Here is a 16,381-nt window from a genome sequence, read left to right on the forward strand (position 1 = left end):
TATAGTCAACATGAATGTATATTTTATCAACCACGCACACTAAGCCAAATATAAACCTAACCGTCAGTAGAGGGAAAATATAATCTTAGAGGGAAAATGCAGCCTCCAAATCATGCTCATCATAGATTGTGTAAACACAATTACTTTCTTGTTTCCATGGGACCAGGACCCATGTCTCTGAGGCTGTTCAGAACTGCCACAGGAAAAGGTAAACACATTTGAATTGATGCAAAGATGTCTGGTGGGAAATGCCACTTGTCATTACTCGGCAGAATTGGGTAAACTGTGTAAACCAACAAAATATTATTCGCTGGTCTTAGTTGGTTCAAGATGGTCTAAGCGCTGACAAGTGCCCGAAATCCCTTTAAAACCAGCAAATAGATCAGTCTGACCAGGCTGGGAGACCAGTTAAAACCAGCAACCCTGCTTAGGCTGGTTTAAGCTGTTTTTCTTTTCCCCATAATGGTGACAGTTTCTGTCAACTGACAGGGAGACTGGTGGGGCCATATTTCTATGACGGCAAACTACAAGTGCATGAAGTTAGCATCAGTGACAGTCCAAGGCTCCAGGGGGTGTGGCAGTCCTCTCTTCGATTAAATGCTTTCTCATTAGGCTACTTGCAATTGCATTGTGGGTAATTTAAACATGTCGTAAATTGTGAGACGGAACATGATTTGTGAGTACCAGACAACAGAATCATGGAGAACTACAGTGGCCTGGAAAACAATTCTTGTCTGGCTTCTGAAATTCAATGAAAATACAAAACAATTTACAAAAAAAATATTATCCTCATGTCGTCTTTTCTCCTTTATATTCTTCCAAACCCATATGACTTTCTTTCCTCAGTGGAACACAAAAGGAGATGTTAGGCAGTCACCTTTCACTTTTATTTTATTTTTTTTCCTGTACACAATGTAAGTGAATGGGGACTGAGGCTGTAAGTCACTAACATTCTGCCTTAATGTTTTACTCCACAAAACATCAGGGTGAGTAAATGACGACAGAATTTTCATTTTTGCCTGAACTGGTTCTTTAACATATATTAAACGTTAACATATAATTAAAATTAAGAGTTACTTGCCAGTTGGCCATTAAATATATAAAGAATGATGATATAATACATGTTTATTGTAAAGAAGTACATTGTAAAACAAACTGTAAAAGTCAAATTGTAAAAATGACTCAACTTGCATGTCTTTTAATTACTTTTTTCTGTCTCCAGAATATTCCTTGCATAAAGCAACAAACATGTTGTCTCAAGTTTCTGTGACAGATGCAGTTTTACAGAGAGACAAATTATGCTGCAAGTGACAAACTTACCTGTGCTGTTTGTCACTAATATGCAAGACAAAAAAAAAAAAAAAAAACAGTGCTATACAATCCCTTTGTCCTGTTACTCATGTCCACAATTACCCATAATGTCCCTGCTAGTCCACATTTCTGTCTTACAGCAAAAGTTGGGAAATCATGAAATGGTTATTTATTTACAGTATAAAGTCCATTGTTGAACCACAGCTTTTGTCTTTAATGGTTTATCATACTGGCACCGCTTCCCTGGCTCTCTGTGGAGCAGACTGTTTGTTTGCTGTTATAATGGGGTCCTGGTATGTACACATGTCTCCAGGCCAACCTATCAGGCTCACTGGCCAGTGCAAGACAGATGCTGGTAAGACAGATGGCTCCTGTTGTTTTTCTAAAACCTGCAGTCACCAACACTGGAAAACACTTCCAAGAGGATCCAAGGATTCAAGAGGGTCCTTCAAACCTAAAGGGCTCCAAAACTGCATTTCTCAGTATGGCTTTGGTCTGGAAAACAGATTTTCTTGGCATACTTTACTCCTAGCTAAAACCCAAATCACCCAAAATCCTTTCTAAGCAATACTAGACTTGAGTAGCCATTCACAATATTTGCAAATGTACGCATGCTCTGAGCATCACCATTTCATTAAAAATGCCTTCAGGGTAACACACGTGACACTAAAATAATGCAATAAACATTAAACAACATCAAATGTAACTTAAAACACCTAAATGTACATAACTGATATAAAAAATAAGAAGAAAATTACAATATTTTAATTAAATTAAAACATAATCAAATGTAATGGATAATGAAGGGACTTCTGTGAAGACCTAATTTTTGTTTTTCACTGTAATTTTAAAAATAGTTTACTGTAAAACATGTATTGTCTTGTTAAATGTAATATGTTCACCATTAACTATTAGGTGCATAATAATTTTTACTTCTAAAATTATTATTACTATAATTATTTTTTTTTAATTACATGTATTGTCTTGTTAAATAAAGTATACATTTTCACCGTACATCGTAAGGTAACTGCCAGTTAACCAATTAACAGATTTTACTGTAGTATTTTTACATTCATTTTCTTTAAGAATTACTAACATTTTAGAGTGTACATTTTCATCATGATATAAGGTGACATTAAAGTGTCTTAAGAAAACAAATGCAAAAATGGACTATGATACAGGCTTTTGCTGAATGGTTCAGAGGGTCAATGATCAAATTACTGCTGTTAGACAACTGCCGCTAAATAATCCACTGAAAATATATGATACACACAACAGAAAGTTTCACTTCACTTTGATTTAGCTCTGCTCAATGGCAAGACCTAATTTTCTTCTGAACTGCTGTGCTTATCAATGTTTAGCAGAGGATGCCCAAAGTGTTTGAGCTGGGAACCAGGGGAACTTCTAGAAACAGTTATCGCATTGGTGAAAATTTTGAAAACATTTATTAATCAGAGACTGTGTTGTAATGGGAGTTAATTTACACACTCTCCAATGATGATGCCAGTTGGCTCTTGTCACAGCTGCTGTGAAGAGGTCTTGTTGTTAGTCGTCGGCATGAGTATGTGGCTTTTGCGATAAAAACCATGGCCGCATTCTATTTTTGTACTTCAATGTGAAGTGTGTATGTTTGATGTTAAATACTTTCTCCTATCCCAGTTTAATGTGCAGAGACAACTTTAAGGATGTCATTCATATGTTGAGTTTCTCAAAAAGTGTAAACACTGTGGCTTTGTTATGCTATCAATTCTTTGCTCTGTGCAGCCAGACATAGCAATATTGGCTCAACAAATGGTGTGATTTTGGGGGTAGGACTACATGTTTGACTGCTGTCAGTTCCTCAGATTTCTAAAAACATCTCCCCTTGAGTAAAAAACATAAAAAAAATAAAAATAAATATAGTAATACAGAAGACCATTTTTATTTTTTGGGTGAACTATCCCTTTAAGGTAGTGCTATGTGTAAATTAATGTGTTCTAATTCTGTATTCTGGATTTGTTTTACAGACACATCGAGAACTGGCCCAGCTTGCAGACGCTAAGAGATGTTGACATGGAGCTGTACACTGGACTTCAGAGACTGTGAGTACCACCATTAGCACACGCTCCATTAAAGCAATGCTAATCTCACTTAGCATTTTGCGCCATTGAGCGCATTGATTGCCGTGGAAAAAAGCGGTCAGACTAGGATGATGTCACACTACAAATAAAAAAAAAATCCTCAAATCAAGGCTCCAAAGATCGTTTTTTTTGATGCGACATCAGTGGTATTGGTAGCAGTAGCATGCTAGCATGTGCATTTTTTTTTCTTTTTTTTTTAGTTTAGTAGTAGCATCAAAAATCTTTTCTAGCCATCCCCAACTCCTCAAGGCCTGCTTTAAAATGATCAAATAATGCTACTGAAGTAGCCAGAAAATGTAATTACATCCCCTAACACCCTCCATCTGGTCATGCGATGGTGATGGAGGCTAACTTGCTTTACCTCATCCACTCTGCTGTTGTGATACTCATTGATTCACTTATTGCTTGAAAGCACTGCCTCTCCACCTGGTTCCTCATAAGAATGGCTTCCTTCCTCTTCACAAGAGCCCCTCAACATCCTCTTCCTCTCTTCACAGCTCAGCCTGTTCATGGAGACCAGGAGCAAAGATTAAAAGGTTCTCATTAGCGGTTAGCTCTCACCTGCACAAGGCTAGTTCCTTCTTGTACTTTATATCAAGGGGACAGGGCAGAATGTGGTCACAGTCTGTCACTTGAGAATCTCTGCTGAGCTGAGAAGAGTTGGGAGGGATGGCAGTTTGGAGGGATCTGCTAAAAGCTCATATTTACTAAATAATTGACTGTTCGCTAAGCTCTGACCCTTTTGCTAAGGTATAATTGTACAGTAATGTTTTCAGGCTGGGTTTTAGGTCTGGTTTGATGTTTTAAGTCTGGTTTTAAACCTCCGTTTGCTCCACCATTCACGATTCTAGTCAAAATTGGCAGTCAGACAGTAATTATAAGTGGCAAGCAGCATGTTCGTTGATCTTACGTCTCTAACTTGATGCTTAAAGAAATACTTTGATGTAATCACTCCCTCCCATGATTGTAATGACAAGAGAGTGCTCTGTGCAAATAAACATCTCACAAATACCAATGAATTTTTTTTTTTTCCATATACATAATTGATTCCAGCTGTCAGCGTAGATAACTCCAGGAGCAAGGATGTAGGCTATTGATGATATTCTGCCCTTAATGACGCTCCTTGAGGAGAAGAGACAGACTGAAAGAGAAGATTAGATGATGCTTTTTCCTTGCACTTCCACATTTCCCCTTTTGAAACTGCTGCAAGACGGCTAGGCAATTAGCAGCCCGGTTAGCCCCTAGCTGCTGTCAGATCCATTTTAAATGACATGAACTGGTCTTTTACCCTTTTTTTTTTTTTTTTTTTTTTTTTTAACCAACTCACCTACTCTTAGACCCCTGATTCATCTCAAATGAGATTATTTTAAAGGATCTTTTAGGCTAATCGTAGTAATTTAGCAATGCATTTGACATTAGCATAACCTAATTGTCCTTTGCCGCAGGTGGTTGATGGTTTCTTCATTGTATACATAGCATTAAGGTTTCCATAGAAACCATTACATCTTTTCCACTAATTTTACATGTTTATGTCATAAAGAATGCAGTGCCTGGGTTCCTTGTTTTGAAACATAACCCTTACAAAAAAAATAAACTAGAAATACAAATTTACTGCTCTTTATTTTCACATGCAAATGAGCTTGTGATTCACGACAAATGTTTGCCAAAAGTTTGCAGCACTTCACCGGTAGTGGTTAACTTCCGGCAAACCTTTGGCAACAATGGACAGTTTGCCGTAAAGCTCATTTTCATGTTGAAATAATTTGTGGTGAATTTGCGGCAAATTTACTGTGAACTCTCAATTTTTGTAAGGCAAAACCATATAAAGATTTTTGTTCCTTGTTTTGAAAAAAACATATTAAGCCAGCCTAAGGTGGTTTGCTGGTCTTACCTGGCCACTAAACTGCTCATGCTTGCCATGTTTGATGGTTTTAGAGGGGCTTCAGACAGTTGTCAACTGGTCAAAGTGGGAGAACAGCTAATCTAGCTGAACATTAGTTTAGTGAGTCTAGAGGACCAGCTAAAACCAGCAAACCATCTCTGTTTTGTTTTTCAGCAGGGTTTGCCCTTCTGAAAAAAAAAAAAACAACAAACCAAAAAAAATCTTAAACCAGACTAAGATGTTTTGCTGGCCTTAAGCTAGTGTTTAGCTATTTTTTTAAAACTGGTCTTATCTGGTTTAAGATGGTATTTCAGCCTGGCCAAGCTAATGCTAAGCTGGTTGCTGGCCGTAGATAGTTTAAACTGGTCTAACTGGTCTCCTAGCCTGGCCAAGATGGTCTTAGCTGGTTTAAGATGGCCTCCCAGCCTGTCCAAGCTCATGCTAAGCTGGTTTAGTTGGTGTAACAGGTTCGAGGAATGAGGAAGCGGGACGGCGAATCCACCTCGAAGGTAAATTTATTAATAACACAAAAGATGTTCACTTAATAGCGTAATGGTAAAGCTTCACATATAAACACTCAAAAGCTCTGGGAATGGCAGCGGCCAACATACATGGCTTGTCAGATGGGTTCTCTCTCTCACTCTGAGTTCTGGGCCCTTAATATTTCCCCCATCTCTCACTGCAAACATAGAAACAGCAATTACCAGTAATTCATCTCAGATGAAAACCCTTACCGCTACCTCTCTCCCCAGACGAACGTTCGACCACGCCCTCGCCTCCGCAGTTGGTTGACCAGCTGGTCTCTCAGTCTGACCAGCAGATACTAAACTGGTTTGCAGGCCTTAGATGGTTTAATCTGGTCTAGCTTGTCTCCTGGTTTGCCACACTTGTCTTAAGGTGGTCTAACAGCCTGGCCTAGCTGATGCTAAGCTGGTTTTCTGGCCTTAGATGGTTTAAACTGGTCTAGTTGGTCTTCCAGCTGACCTGGCTGGCCTTAGCTGTTTTAAGATGGTTTCACAGCCAGGCCAAGTGAATGCTAAACTGGTTCAACATGTTAGCAGCAGGCCTCCCAGTCTGTCCAGCTGAAAATTACACTCTAAATCCAGCAAACCATCTTAGGCTGGCTTAAACTGTTTTTTATTTCAGCAAGATGTTGGTTTGGAAGCTACTGATACATTTTTACTTGTCATTTCCATTCCAGGTCCATCGTGAACTGCAGCCTACGTGTGATTCAACCGAGAGCCTTCGCTCAGAACCCCCACCTGCGCTACATGTGAGTTTCAGAAAGTTCTAAAGTCTTCTTCTGATAAAACAGCTCTTTCCAAGACTGATTCACTCTCATACTATTAAAGATGGATCGTGAACTCAGGTTCACTTGTTCATCTACAGTATGTAATAGATATTTAACTAGGCCATGTTAAGCAATTGGAGACAATGCATTTTCTGTCTTTGGTTTGCACAATCTTCCTAGTATCATGGCTTACAACCCTTTTATTCAAGAGATGCCTTGGCCTTCCATGCATATTTTATGATGATAAAGTTCTCCGCAGTATCTTACTGAACACCTCCACAGCCATTTCTCAAAGTGAGTTTGCAAGTCACCTAGTAGAGGCCAAAGTTGGTTTTAATCTCCAAAGAGCAGCTTTGCAGTGTCCTTGTTAAAATATTAGCTTTGGCTATGGTCGTTTAATGGTTTAAAATTGAGGATATGCTGCTATGCTGTTACACTTTGTCAAACAAAAGTGCCACTCTATACAATTAAATGACAATGCTAGCGGTATTTGCATCCAGAAAATGGAGGTTATATGGTTGAATACCTTATTTATGCTCCTCGTTTATTTTTTCTTGAGACCTGCTGAAAAAAGTTCATAAACCAGTTTGATATGATTTGCTAGTCTTAACTGGACTTCCATCCAGGTCAGGGTAGTCCAGCTTGGTGGTTTTAAAGGGGTTTTGGGCACTTGTCAGCTGGTCATTGTGGGAGACCAGCTAGACCAGCCTTAACCAGCTTAGACCAGCAAACCACCGTAGTCTGTAGTCTTTTGTAGTTACCGTTTTTTACAGTAGGGTAAGCCAACATGAAATGGCATTCTAAAAAAAAAAAAAAAAAATACATTCTCAAAGTGAGCTGGCAGACATGTAAATTTGTTTTAATCTCTAAACACCATCTTTGCAGAGTGCTTGTTAACTTATTGTTTTTGTCTATAGTCGCTTGAGGCTTCAAATTGCTTGACCGAACTCCATTCGATAGTTGGCTTAACCGTCTGCACCATAAAGTGGCACTGTGTCTTGCAATTCTGTTAGATTGCCCATGCACTTTTTCACTCCGACAGTAGGCAAAGACCCTCTGTTGTGTGCACTAAATAAGCAAAGGTTGTTTGAGGTAGAGTTGTTTGAGTCGTGGGGAGAATGAAATGAGAAAGAGAGAGAAAGAGTTAGAGCGATGATTTACTTAATGAATGCTGAATGGGACAAGTGTGACAGGTCTGTTATTGCCCAATTTCCTGCCGGTGAGTGGTGGAAAGGACATTGAGTCGTGGACTGTCACCTCCACACAGTCCACCCCAATTTGAGCTGTCCATCACGGCCTGCAAATGCACTGCTTATTTTCTTTCTGTCATAAAGAGACACATAAGAATTTATGTGTGCTCCAAAGGAATGTCTACCCTTCGGAATGTTCGAAAACACTTTGTGGCATGTATTTGTCACTACACACAGTATGTCCACTGTAAACACTTTAGTAGGGTTTGCAGGCAAAATATTTCATGTCATGCTTAAGGTAGGCCCTGGACAGTGGTAGTCTGCAAACTCAACGCTTGAGTTCACTTGTACACCCATTGGAGGAAGGTGCCTGAGACGATGACAAAGCCCAAACCCTTATGTTCACCAAACTCCAACCCCCTTACTTTACCTTCCCTACCTATAAACACCCTTCTACACAAAAGCAGGTCTATTCAGCTACGGTCTGGGAGGGCAACCAATATGCAGAGTTTAGTTTAAATCCTAAACAAACACCTAAAATCCAGTTCACTGTTTTTCAGCTTTGTTTCACATGGACCTGGCATTTTCTGCATCCTCTGCATTCCTATACATCAAATGCACCATTCTGCAGCTTTTCTAGTGTGTAAGTGCCTCAAATCCATGTGCAAAATGTATTATTTTATGGTTCTTTAAGATTGTTGCTTGTCAGGCTGAACAATATTATCCAATTTATATCTTGGGTAAAAGCCATGGTACACTGTATAACATTATGTCAGCCAGTATAAATTTAATTGTAGCCAAGACTATGGACCTAATTGTCCCAATGGACAGTGTTGACTGGGTGTTTTACATCATCTGGCCATTGTTGGAGCTGTCACATTGCATGACTGCAATACGACATTTCAGACACTACCAGAACTTTGCCTAAGGCTAACATTCATAGCAAAGGCAATAAACCGGCCATCACTGAACACGTCTTACTAAGTGATCATAGATTGCCAATTTTGCCCAACGACAAGATAAACCTTTTACTATCCCCAAAATTTTTATCAAATTTAAGCCAAAATCATTCAGTGTGAACCCAGTTTAAAACTGATGAGCCTGTCAGGCACTAAGTGATGCATCTTCCCCCAATGTGCTACTTGTACTGCTACACATGGGACAGCTGGGATACATGGAAATTGACACCCATTTAGAAGTCCTGATTGGGCAATCGTGACCAGATAGATAACGGTGTGTCTTCCTTTTAGCGCTCTTTAGGTGTTCAAATTCAATGTGTGAGTTTTAGATGGAGAGTGCTGTGGCAACAGTTGCAGAATGTGACCCAGAAGGCAGGCAGAAAACTAGTAGTACCATAGGTTCTTTTTGGGCCAGTATTCTCAATCCTGTGTGTGGAGCCTGTTGTGTTCATAGAGCTCATAGAGATTTAAGAGTTAAAAAATCCCAGAGATTTACAGATGTGCCATTCACAACATTACAAAAAGGGGTCAGGTCTCGGGAAACAAAGCGGCAGTGTTCTGATCCATTTTCCCTTTTTCATGCCCCAAACATTTGATGTGGATGATTCATACATGCAGTAAACTTTCACATGGAGTTGAAGTTACGGCTCCATTAGAGCTAAGAATATGAATGCTAACAAACATACGTTTTGCTCTACGGGATCAATAGATACAGTTCCAGCTAGTGGACAGACATCCATGCTGTAACCATGGTCAAACTAAAGTATCACTCTGGCAGTGATAAAGATGTTTGCCTTTTGTCCTTTGTATTCCACATAAAAATAGCATTCAGGTTTGGAAAATATACTGAGGAAAGATAATGAAAGAATTTTCATTTTTGGGTGAACTATTCCTTTTAAATGGTGGTTTTACGGTTGTCTGTTAGCAGGTTAGGCTAGTCTGTGCGCTGAGCACTTTGTTTATGCTCCTCTTAATCTCTGTCGTTTTCTACACCTTAACAACACATTTTGGCGGTCTCTAGAGATTCATTGAGCTCTGCGATTTTCTGTGTTGAGGGGGCTGTTGCCTCGTGTTTATTCCTCGTTTTTTATACCTCAACCGCTGAAGGAAATTTGTTTCCAACCGCTTTAGATAAAAGACAAATAAATCAATACGGTGTGCTGTTGCTTTCAACTGGCTTTTGTAAACCTGCTTTTTGAAGTGGGCTGTTCGCTTTCATGTGTCTGCTGGCCATGTGTGCCTAAATTAAAGGTTGTCATCTGGATTTTTAGAGGGGCATCTTTTTCATTGGCTAATATGAGAGCGGACACAATACGTCTCCAGGAATGGTTGTCATAGGTAAGTTGTAAAGGTTATTCCCATGAGGAATGGCAGAGGGAGACAAGAGACTAACTCTCATTAAAACCCTCACTGCCTTTGCTTTCACCAAAATGTCACTTTCACAAACTCTTCTAGGAAAGATTCCTTTTTATGAATCGCTTGCAGGTTGTGTTCATTTTTGCACTTTTGAAAATGTCAAATTGACAAAAAAATGTAAATACTTAATGTCACATTTATTAATTTTAGTCCATTTTACTCTGAATGAAACAGCATATTATTTTTGTCAATGAAAATAAAATTTTAGTTTACAATAAATAGCAAAATGACAAAAACCTTTCAAACTGTAACATAACAGACATTTCAGTTGTTTTTCTATGTAAACATGCTCTAGGCCAACATCTTTGATCATTGCACCGCAGCTTGCTGTTTTTTTTTTTTTTTATGCACCCCGGTGTAAAAAGCATCTCCATACAGGGCAGCTATTTGCACACCAATAGTCCAAAATATTTGACAAACTAAACAATGTCACTGCAGTGGCGTGAGATGTAAAGATGGTGTGTGAATGTATACTGTTGTCCTAGCGACCGCGGTTGGTATCTGCGTTTGTTCCCACTCTTTTTCCCATTTGATTTCCTGTTTCTACTCCTAATATTTCCTTTAATACTACTTACAGTAATAAATAAAAATGAAGGTAAAAGTTGATTTCAAGCAGTGATTTTAGTCATGGTGAATGTCCAGGAGTGCAGAGAAGGGTTTGATCTGGAGGCGGGGTCTATTGATCACACTTGTTCCCGCGGCTCGGCATCGCTTGTGTGAACATTGCATCACTGTATTACTAATATTGTAGTAACTATGTTCTTTGGCAGAAACCATAGTTTTAAAACAATTAACCATGGTGTTGTTAGTACAGTAATATGGTGGTAATATAGTAACAATGGTTAATACTGTGGTTTCTATAAATTTACAGAAAAAATACCATGGTGAAACTATGGTTACTATTGTAAATCCAAGGTTATTTTTTCTAAGGTAAGGTTAAGGTTAGGTTTAGGGGTAAGGGTTAATGTAGTTTGTCTGTGGGACTCTAAATAAGCACAATATACACACTGCAGTGATGCCCATATACTGTATGTTATTATTTAAATATGGGTGCAAATAGTATCTGACACTATCTGCACCAGGGGGAAATTAGCATCCACCATTATTTGCACCAGGGTTGGGGTGAAAATAATATCTGCCACTATTTGCACTGGGGTGTACATAGCATATACCATTACTTGCACCAGGGTGCAAATAGCATCTGCCTTTTTTTTTTTTACTGCGCCTCCTGCTGGAGTGCAGCATTGTTTTAGATGCTGTGTGAAGTTAAAAAGAACTTTTAAAAATTTGTTTCTAGACACCTGAGTTCTGTTCTATTTGTTGCCTGCCTCTAGTGTTTTTAAATGCAAGAACAGTTTGATCAGAAGGACCACCTACACAGACTCTGCCTATGGCTGTTGATTGGCCAAAAACCCTTACATCTAAATCTAATTTATGTAATATGTCAAACCCGCAAAAAAAAAAAAAAAAAAAAATAAATAAAAAAAAAGTTTAAAAGTAGCCCAATTCTAAGCGACCCTGACCTCATGCCAAATTCCCTTGAACTTTCTCTGTCACACTCTCTTTCTCTAAAAACTAGCCTTGTCTTTCTCTAAAAGACATCATTTTTAGACCTTCCCATTTTTTTTGGCCTTGGCATGCAAACTCACTTGTTTCATCATTCTCCATCATTCTCTCTCTCCCTTTGTCAGTCTCTCCCTCTCTCTGTTTCTGAGATGACATTATTTATTTTTCATGCTAACGTTGATGTGGCTGCTGTTTTATTTCCCTCACAACAGGAGAAGCGCTAAAATGGCTTACATCTTTTCCTCCTCTGTGAAAGAACTCCAAAATGAGCCTTTGACTTTGTGGTTAGTCAGTCGGCCATGTCTCTGTTTCTGAAATTCGATAGGACGCTCATCAGTAAAGGAGAGAAACTCTATTGTCTCTGTGGGTTTGGAAGGCCCCTGAGCCTCACCGAGAGCTTTATTTGGCTTGATGAAAGTTGAGTGCTCAGAGAAAATGCATTAAATGCATTGACACCGTCCTTTTCGCTCATTGAAATATGAATTGTATATTAATGATGATGCCTGTTTGTGATTTCAAGGAGCTTTATGAAACATTGGCTTTGACTCAGAATTACTAATTGCATTTCCTGGAGGTGTTATTAACATTTCTGAATTATTCATTTGTGGCAGGTGAAATCAAAATTTTGTCATCATTTATTCACCCTCATGCTGCTCCAAACCTGTATGACTTACTGTACTTTCTTCATCATCTCCACAACTTGTCCACAGAAGGAGATATTAGGCAGAATGTTATCCTCAGTCACCATTGTCTTTCATTGCATATTTTTCCATATTATGAAAGTGAACCGTTTGTGTGATTGGTGTACTGCATTGCTGTATTGTTCAGATACAACAACAGGGTAAACCTGTTCAGTAAACTAATTATTTGAAGAGGATTAATCCAACTCATTGGAATTTAAAGAAATAGCTGACCAGAAATTAGCTGCTATACCAGGTTCATGTTAGCTTTATGGAATGTGAATAGTTACTTTCAAAGTCAGTTCAGTTTAAAGTCAGTTGACCTCATAGTTGCACAAATAAGACAAAGAATCAAACTTTTTTGTTCATGTACTGTAGCTCAACTAGTAGAGCATGAACAAAAAAGTTTGATTTAAAAGATGGAGGAACACATCACAGAGTACTGAGGCGGATTGAAGCAGAAGTTATACCATATTGCTGCTTGTCGGATTTCACATTGTTCTAGTCATCGCTTTTTACTTCCTATTACGAGCCCATGAATCCTGGGAATGAGTCCGTCACTCATCATGACCCAATGCCACATCACAAACTTCTGAAAGACAGTTCCCATAAAATGTAGACAAGAAGAGTGACACAGATGAAGTCAGCTTTCTATAAGGGTCATAATGTTATATTTTTAAAGATGTGTGGTACTCCCTGACCCCAGAACTTGTATCTTCTCCTGTCACGGTACCTGTTATTTTTTTTTTTCATTATTTTCTCTAAGTCCCTCGCTTACTTTCTTTCTTTCTGCTCCAAAGTTCTGCTCTAAATTATTTAGTCAGCTATTTATTGGTATTTCTGAGTTTGTGTGTAGAAAAAACTAGAGCGTTGCACTTGCGATGCAAAGGACCTGTGTACGAGTCCTGAAAAGCATGTGAGCCGGCAATTGTATTTTTCATGTCACTTTTTTATGACACTATAGGTAAGGTTTAGGTTTAAGGTTTAGGGTTGGTAGGTACGTATGTTTTGTTAATTTAAAACTTGATAAAGCATTAACCTATAAGACCTGTTTGGGAGAACATTTTGCTATTACATTAAATATTAATAATTTTATTAAATTACAAAACGTTTAGTAGTTGTTTCAATCAATTAATTCTAAAGAATACAAGTATTTGACATAGATATTTGATATACAGGTATATCATGTTAGATATTTGATATACAAATGGAAATCTGCCCAGCTGTCTTTAAAAAATGGTTTGTATTAATCCTTATTTAGTAATCATGGATGGTCATGGAAAAGTCATGGAAAATTTGTTGGTTAATAATTCTTCCTTAAATGTGTACAAGTGCAAATACACTTGTAAACACACAAAAACTGAATAAGAGTTTCCCAGAATTGCAAGCTCCAAACTGATTGGCTGGCTTTATGGGATTTCATGGAATCAAGGTTCGCAAAGTTTTTAATCTATACGCTGAAATAATTTTGTGTTTACAAGGTACCAAACTGCTACAATGAGTGATTCTGAGGAGCTAATTAGATTAGATTTGCTAGAGATTTGTTAAAGTTTGTGAGGTTTGTGGCATAAGTATGTGATAGATATTCAGAGTTTAGTTTGAGGCACTCTTCCAAGTATATGGGATATCTTTGATTTACTGAAGCACTCATTTGCATATTGGCCATGAATGTGATCACATTGAAAGTTTGCCATTATTGGTTGGTAGTCAGTGTCTGTGAACTGTTTTAACATGACTTTGTGAAAGGAATGAGAGAGAGGAAACATAACTGATACAGTATATAATAACTGATACATACTGATACTGAGATACTGCCTTCCACCTCAAGTTCCATTAATGTGATTAAACGTTGCTGGCTATGGCTGAACCTGATGCTGTATTCGCTGTCAAAAATATCATCGTATGAGACAGGATGTACACACGTGAATGGAAATACTGGGTTAGCGTACAGTTCAACCATCCATCACGAGTGGATGATGGATGGGAAGGTTGCTAGGCTGCCTTCAGCCAGATCTCACCTCGACACCCACGGCACAAGCTGTTGTGTTGTGTATATGTGGCGGAGAGGCGCTGAGCTGTGGGTGGTGAGAGGCCTGCTGTTGGTTTGTAGATCACCGTGACGTGCCGGGTGTGTTTTTTTTTTTTTTTTTTTTTTTTTTAATTCAGAGTGAAACTGAGATTCAGCCATTGCAAGAAGAGAGTGGCCCAAATTCCTCCATAGTTCAGACTTTAATTTAAAAGAACTAGACTTAAATGACTTGGTAAAAAGCTTGGTAAAAGCTTGTGCTTTTTGAGTTTGCAATAGTCTTTAGTGGTTCCAGCTCTCTCCTCCTGGAATGAAAGTGTATTCTTCCGTCTTGACATCTGAAAATTTTCAAAAACTTTTATTCATGGAGCATCTGAGTTTGAAGCCACATATCTAGATTAAAATACATTCTGTACATTCTGACTTGGTCCATATACTAAGAAGGTAAAGGTTACATTTTTTAAGTGTATAATTTCTGTGCCAGTAGTATCATCAAATGGAATTGAAAAAAATAATGACTTATGGATAAAATCAAGTCCCACACTTAATTTGTTCCCACTGAATATTCTGTTCACTCTGAAGTATCTCACGGAACTGGCATTAAATGCATTGCAAATGCTGTTTTATGATGTCTTTGAAGGTAATCACTCCTCTCTTTCTTTTTTTTTTTTTTTTTTGAGAGCCCATTTGCCGATAGTCTCTATCACAGATGAATAATTCCTGAATGCTCATACACTGCTCAGTTATAGACTGAACCAGCCTTGCTTGAATCCACTCTTAGTCACGTTGCAGTGCAGCAAAATGTGTAGGAGTGGACAAGCTGGTTATCTTTTTTATAACTTCCTGTTTGGTTTTATTTCATTTTAAATCAATGTTTGAAGACATATAAAAAGTCTATCACATTAACCTCTATTCACCCCCATAAAACTTGAACCCTCACCCTACCAGCTCAGCTCTCAGCACCCTCACCCCACCAGCTCAGCTCTCAATGTCATCTGTCTGTGGGGATATGTTCTTGTACAACTGAATGAAAGCTCTCCCTGGCACACATGAGAACAGGTCTGCTCCTTGAGAGGGGTGACTAATTGGCTTCTTTGTCAGGGATGCGGCAAAAGAGGATATTTTCTTTTTTTTTAATAGTCTGTCATACACACACGTGAGAAAGAGAGCATGTTGGGGTAACAAGCAAGGTCTGATGGCAGCTGACTCACAGACTTAAAGGGATCTTTAACAACAAAATGAAAAATATGTCATAATTTAGTCATTCCTATGTTGTCCCAAACCTGTATGATTTTCTTTCTTCTGAGGAACACAGAAGGAGATGCTAAGCAAAACATCAGAATGCAGGGGGGAAATAATGCAATAAAAGTGAATGGTGACAGACTATCATGCTGCCTGATTTCACACTTCTTTTGTGTTTCAAAGGCACTGTTCTCACCTTCAAAAAAAAAAAAAAAAAAAAAAAAAAATTATAATAATAATGAAATAGTAACCATTTGTCTGATGTGTGTTTTTACCAATGTAATAGATGGGTTCTAAATGATGGAGTGGTATGATGCTGATTAAAACTGTCAATCAAATGGTGAGAGTGGTACTTGTGAGGCTGGGGTCTAGCCTCCCCTGGCCACAGCTGTCAGTCACTCACTCTGTGATGCCGTCTGGCTGATTTGTGCTGTACAAACATAAAAGCCACAGTATGTACTGTACGGTGGTTTATCACAGATATTGTGCCATATTCATCTGTGTTTTTGTCTGAAATGAGAGACTAGAATAACTTTTCTAGAAACAGAATATTTATGGAAGGGAAGAATGAAGGGGGTAGTGAAGGAAGGAAGAAAGAGGAAATAGAAACGTATAAAGTAAGGGAGGGAGGGAGGAAATAGAAGAATATAAAGTAAGGAAGGAAGGAAGGAAAGAAGGAAGGAAGGAAAAGGATAAAT

General features: G+C 38.4%; 1 protein-coding gene across 2 annotated transcripts in view; it reads left to right on the plus strand.

Moving 5' to 3' along the window:
• LOC127437831 (NT-3 growth factor receptor-like) overlaps positions 1-16,381 on the plus strand; it is a 296,126-nt gene that overhangs the window by 48,385 nt on the left and 231,360 nt on the right. For both annotated transcript variants that reach the window (XM_051693038.1, XM_051693039.1), the window contains exons 2-3: positions 3,318-3,392; positions 6,515-6,586. In XM_051693038.1, the coding sequence (XP_051548998.1) occupies positions 3,318-3,392; positions 6,515-6,586 (147 nt within the window). The remainder of the gene's footprint in view (positions 1-3,317; positions 3,393-6,514; positions 6,587-16,381) is intronic.

This window comes from Myxocyprinus asiaticus, chromosome 48 (assembly GCF_019703515.2).
Source record: "Myxocyprinus asiaticus isolate MX2 ecotype Aquarium Trade chromosome 48, UBuf_Myxa_2, whole genome shotgun sequence".
Classification (NCBI taxonomy): Eukaryota; Metazoa; Chordata; class Actinopteri; order Cypriniformes; family Catostomidae; genus Myxocyprinus; species Myxocyprinus asiaticus.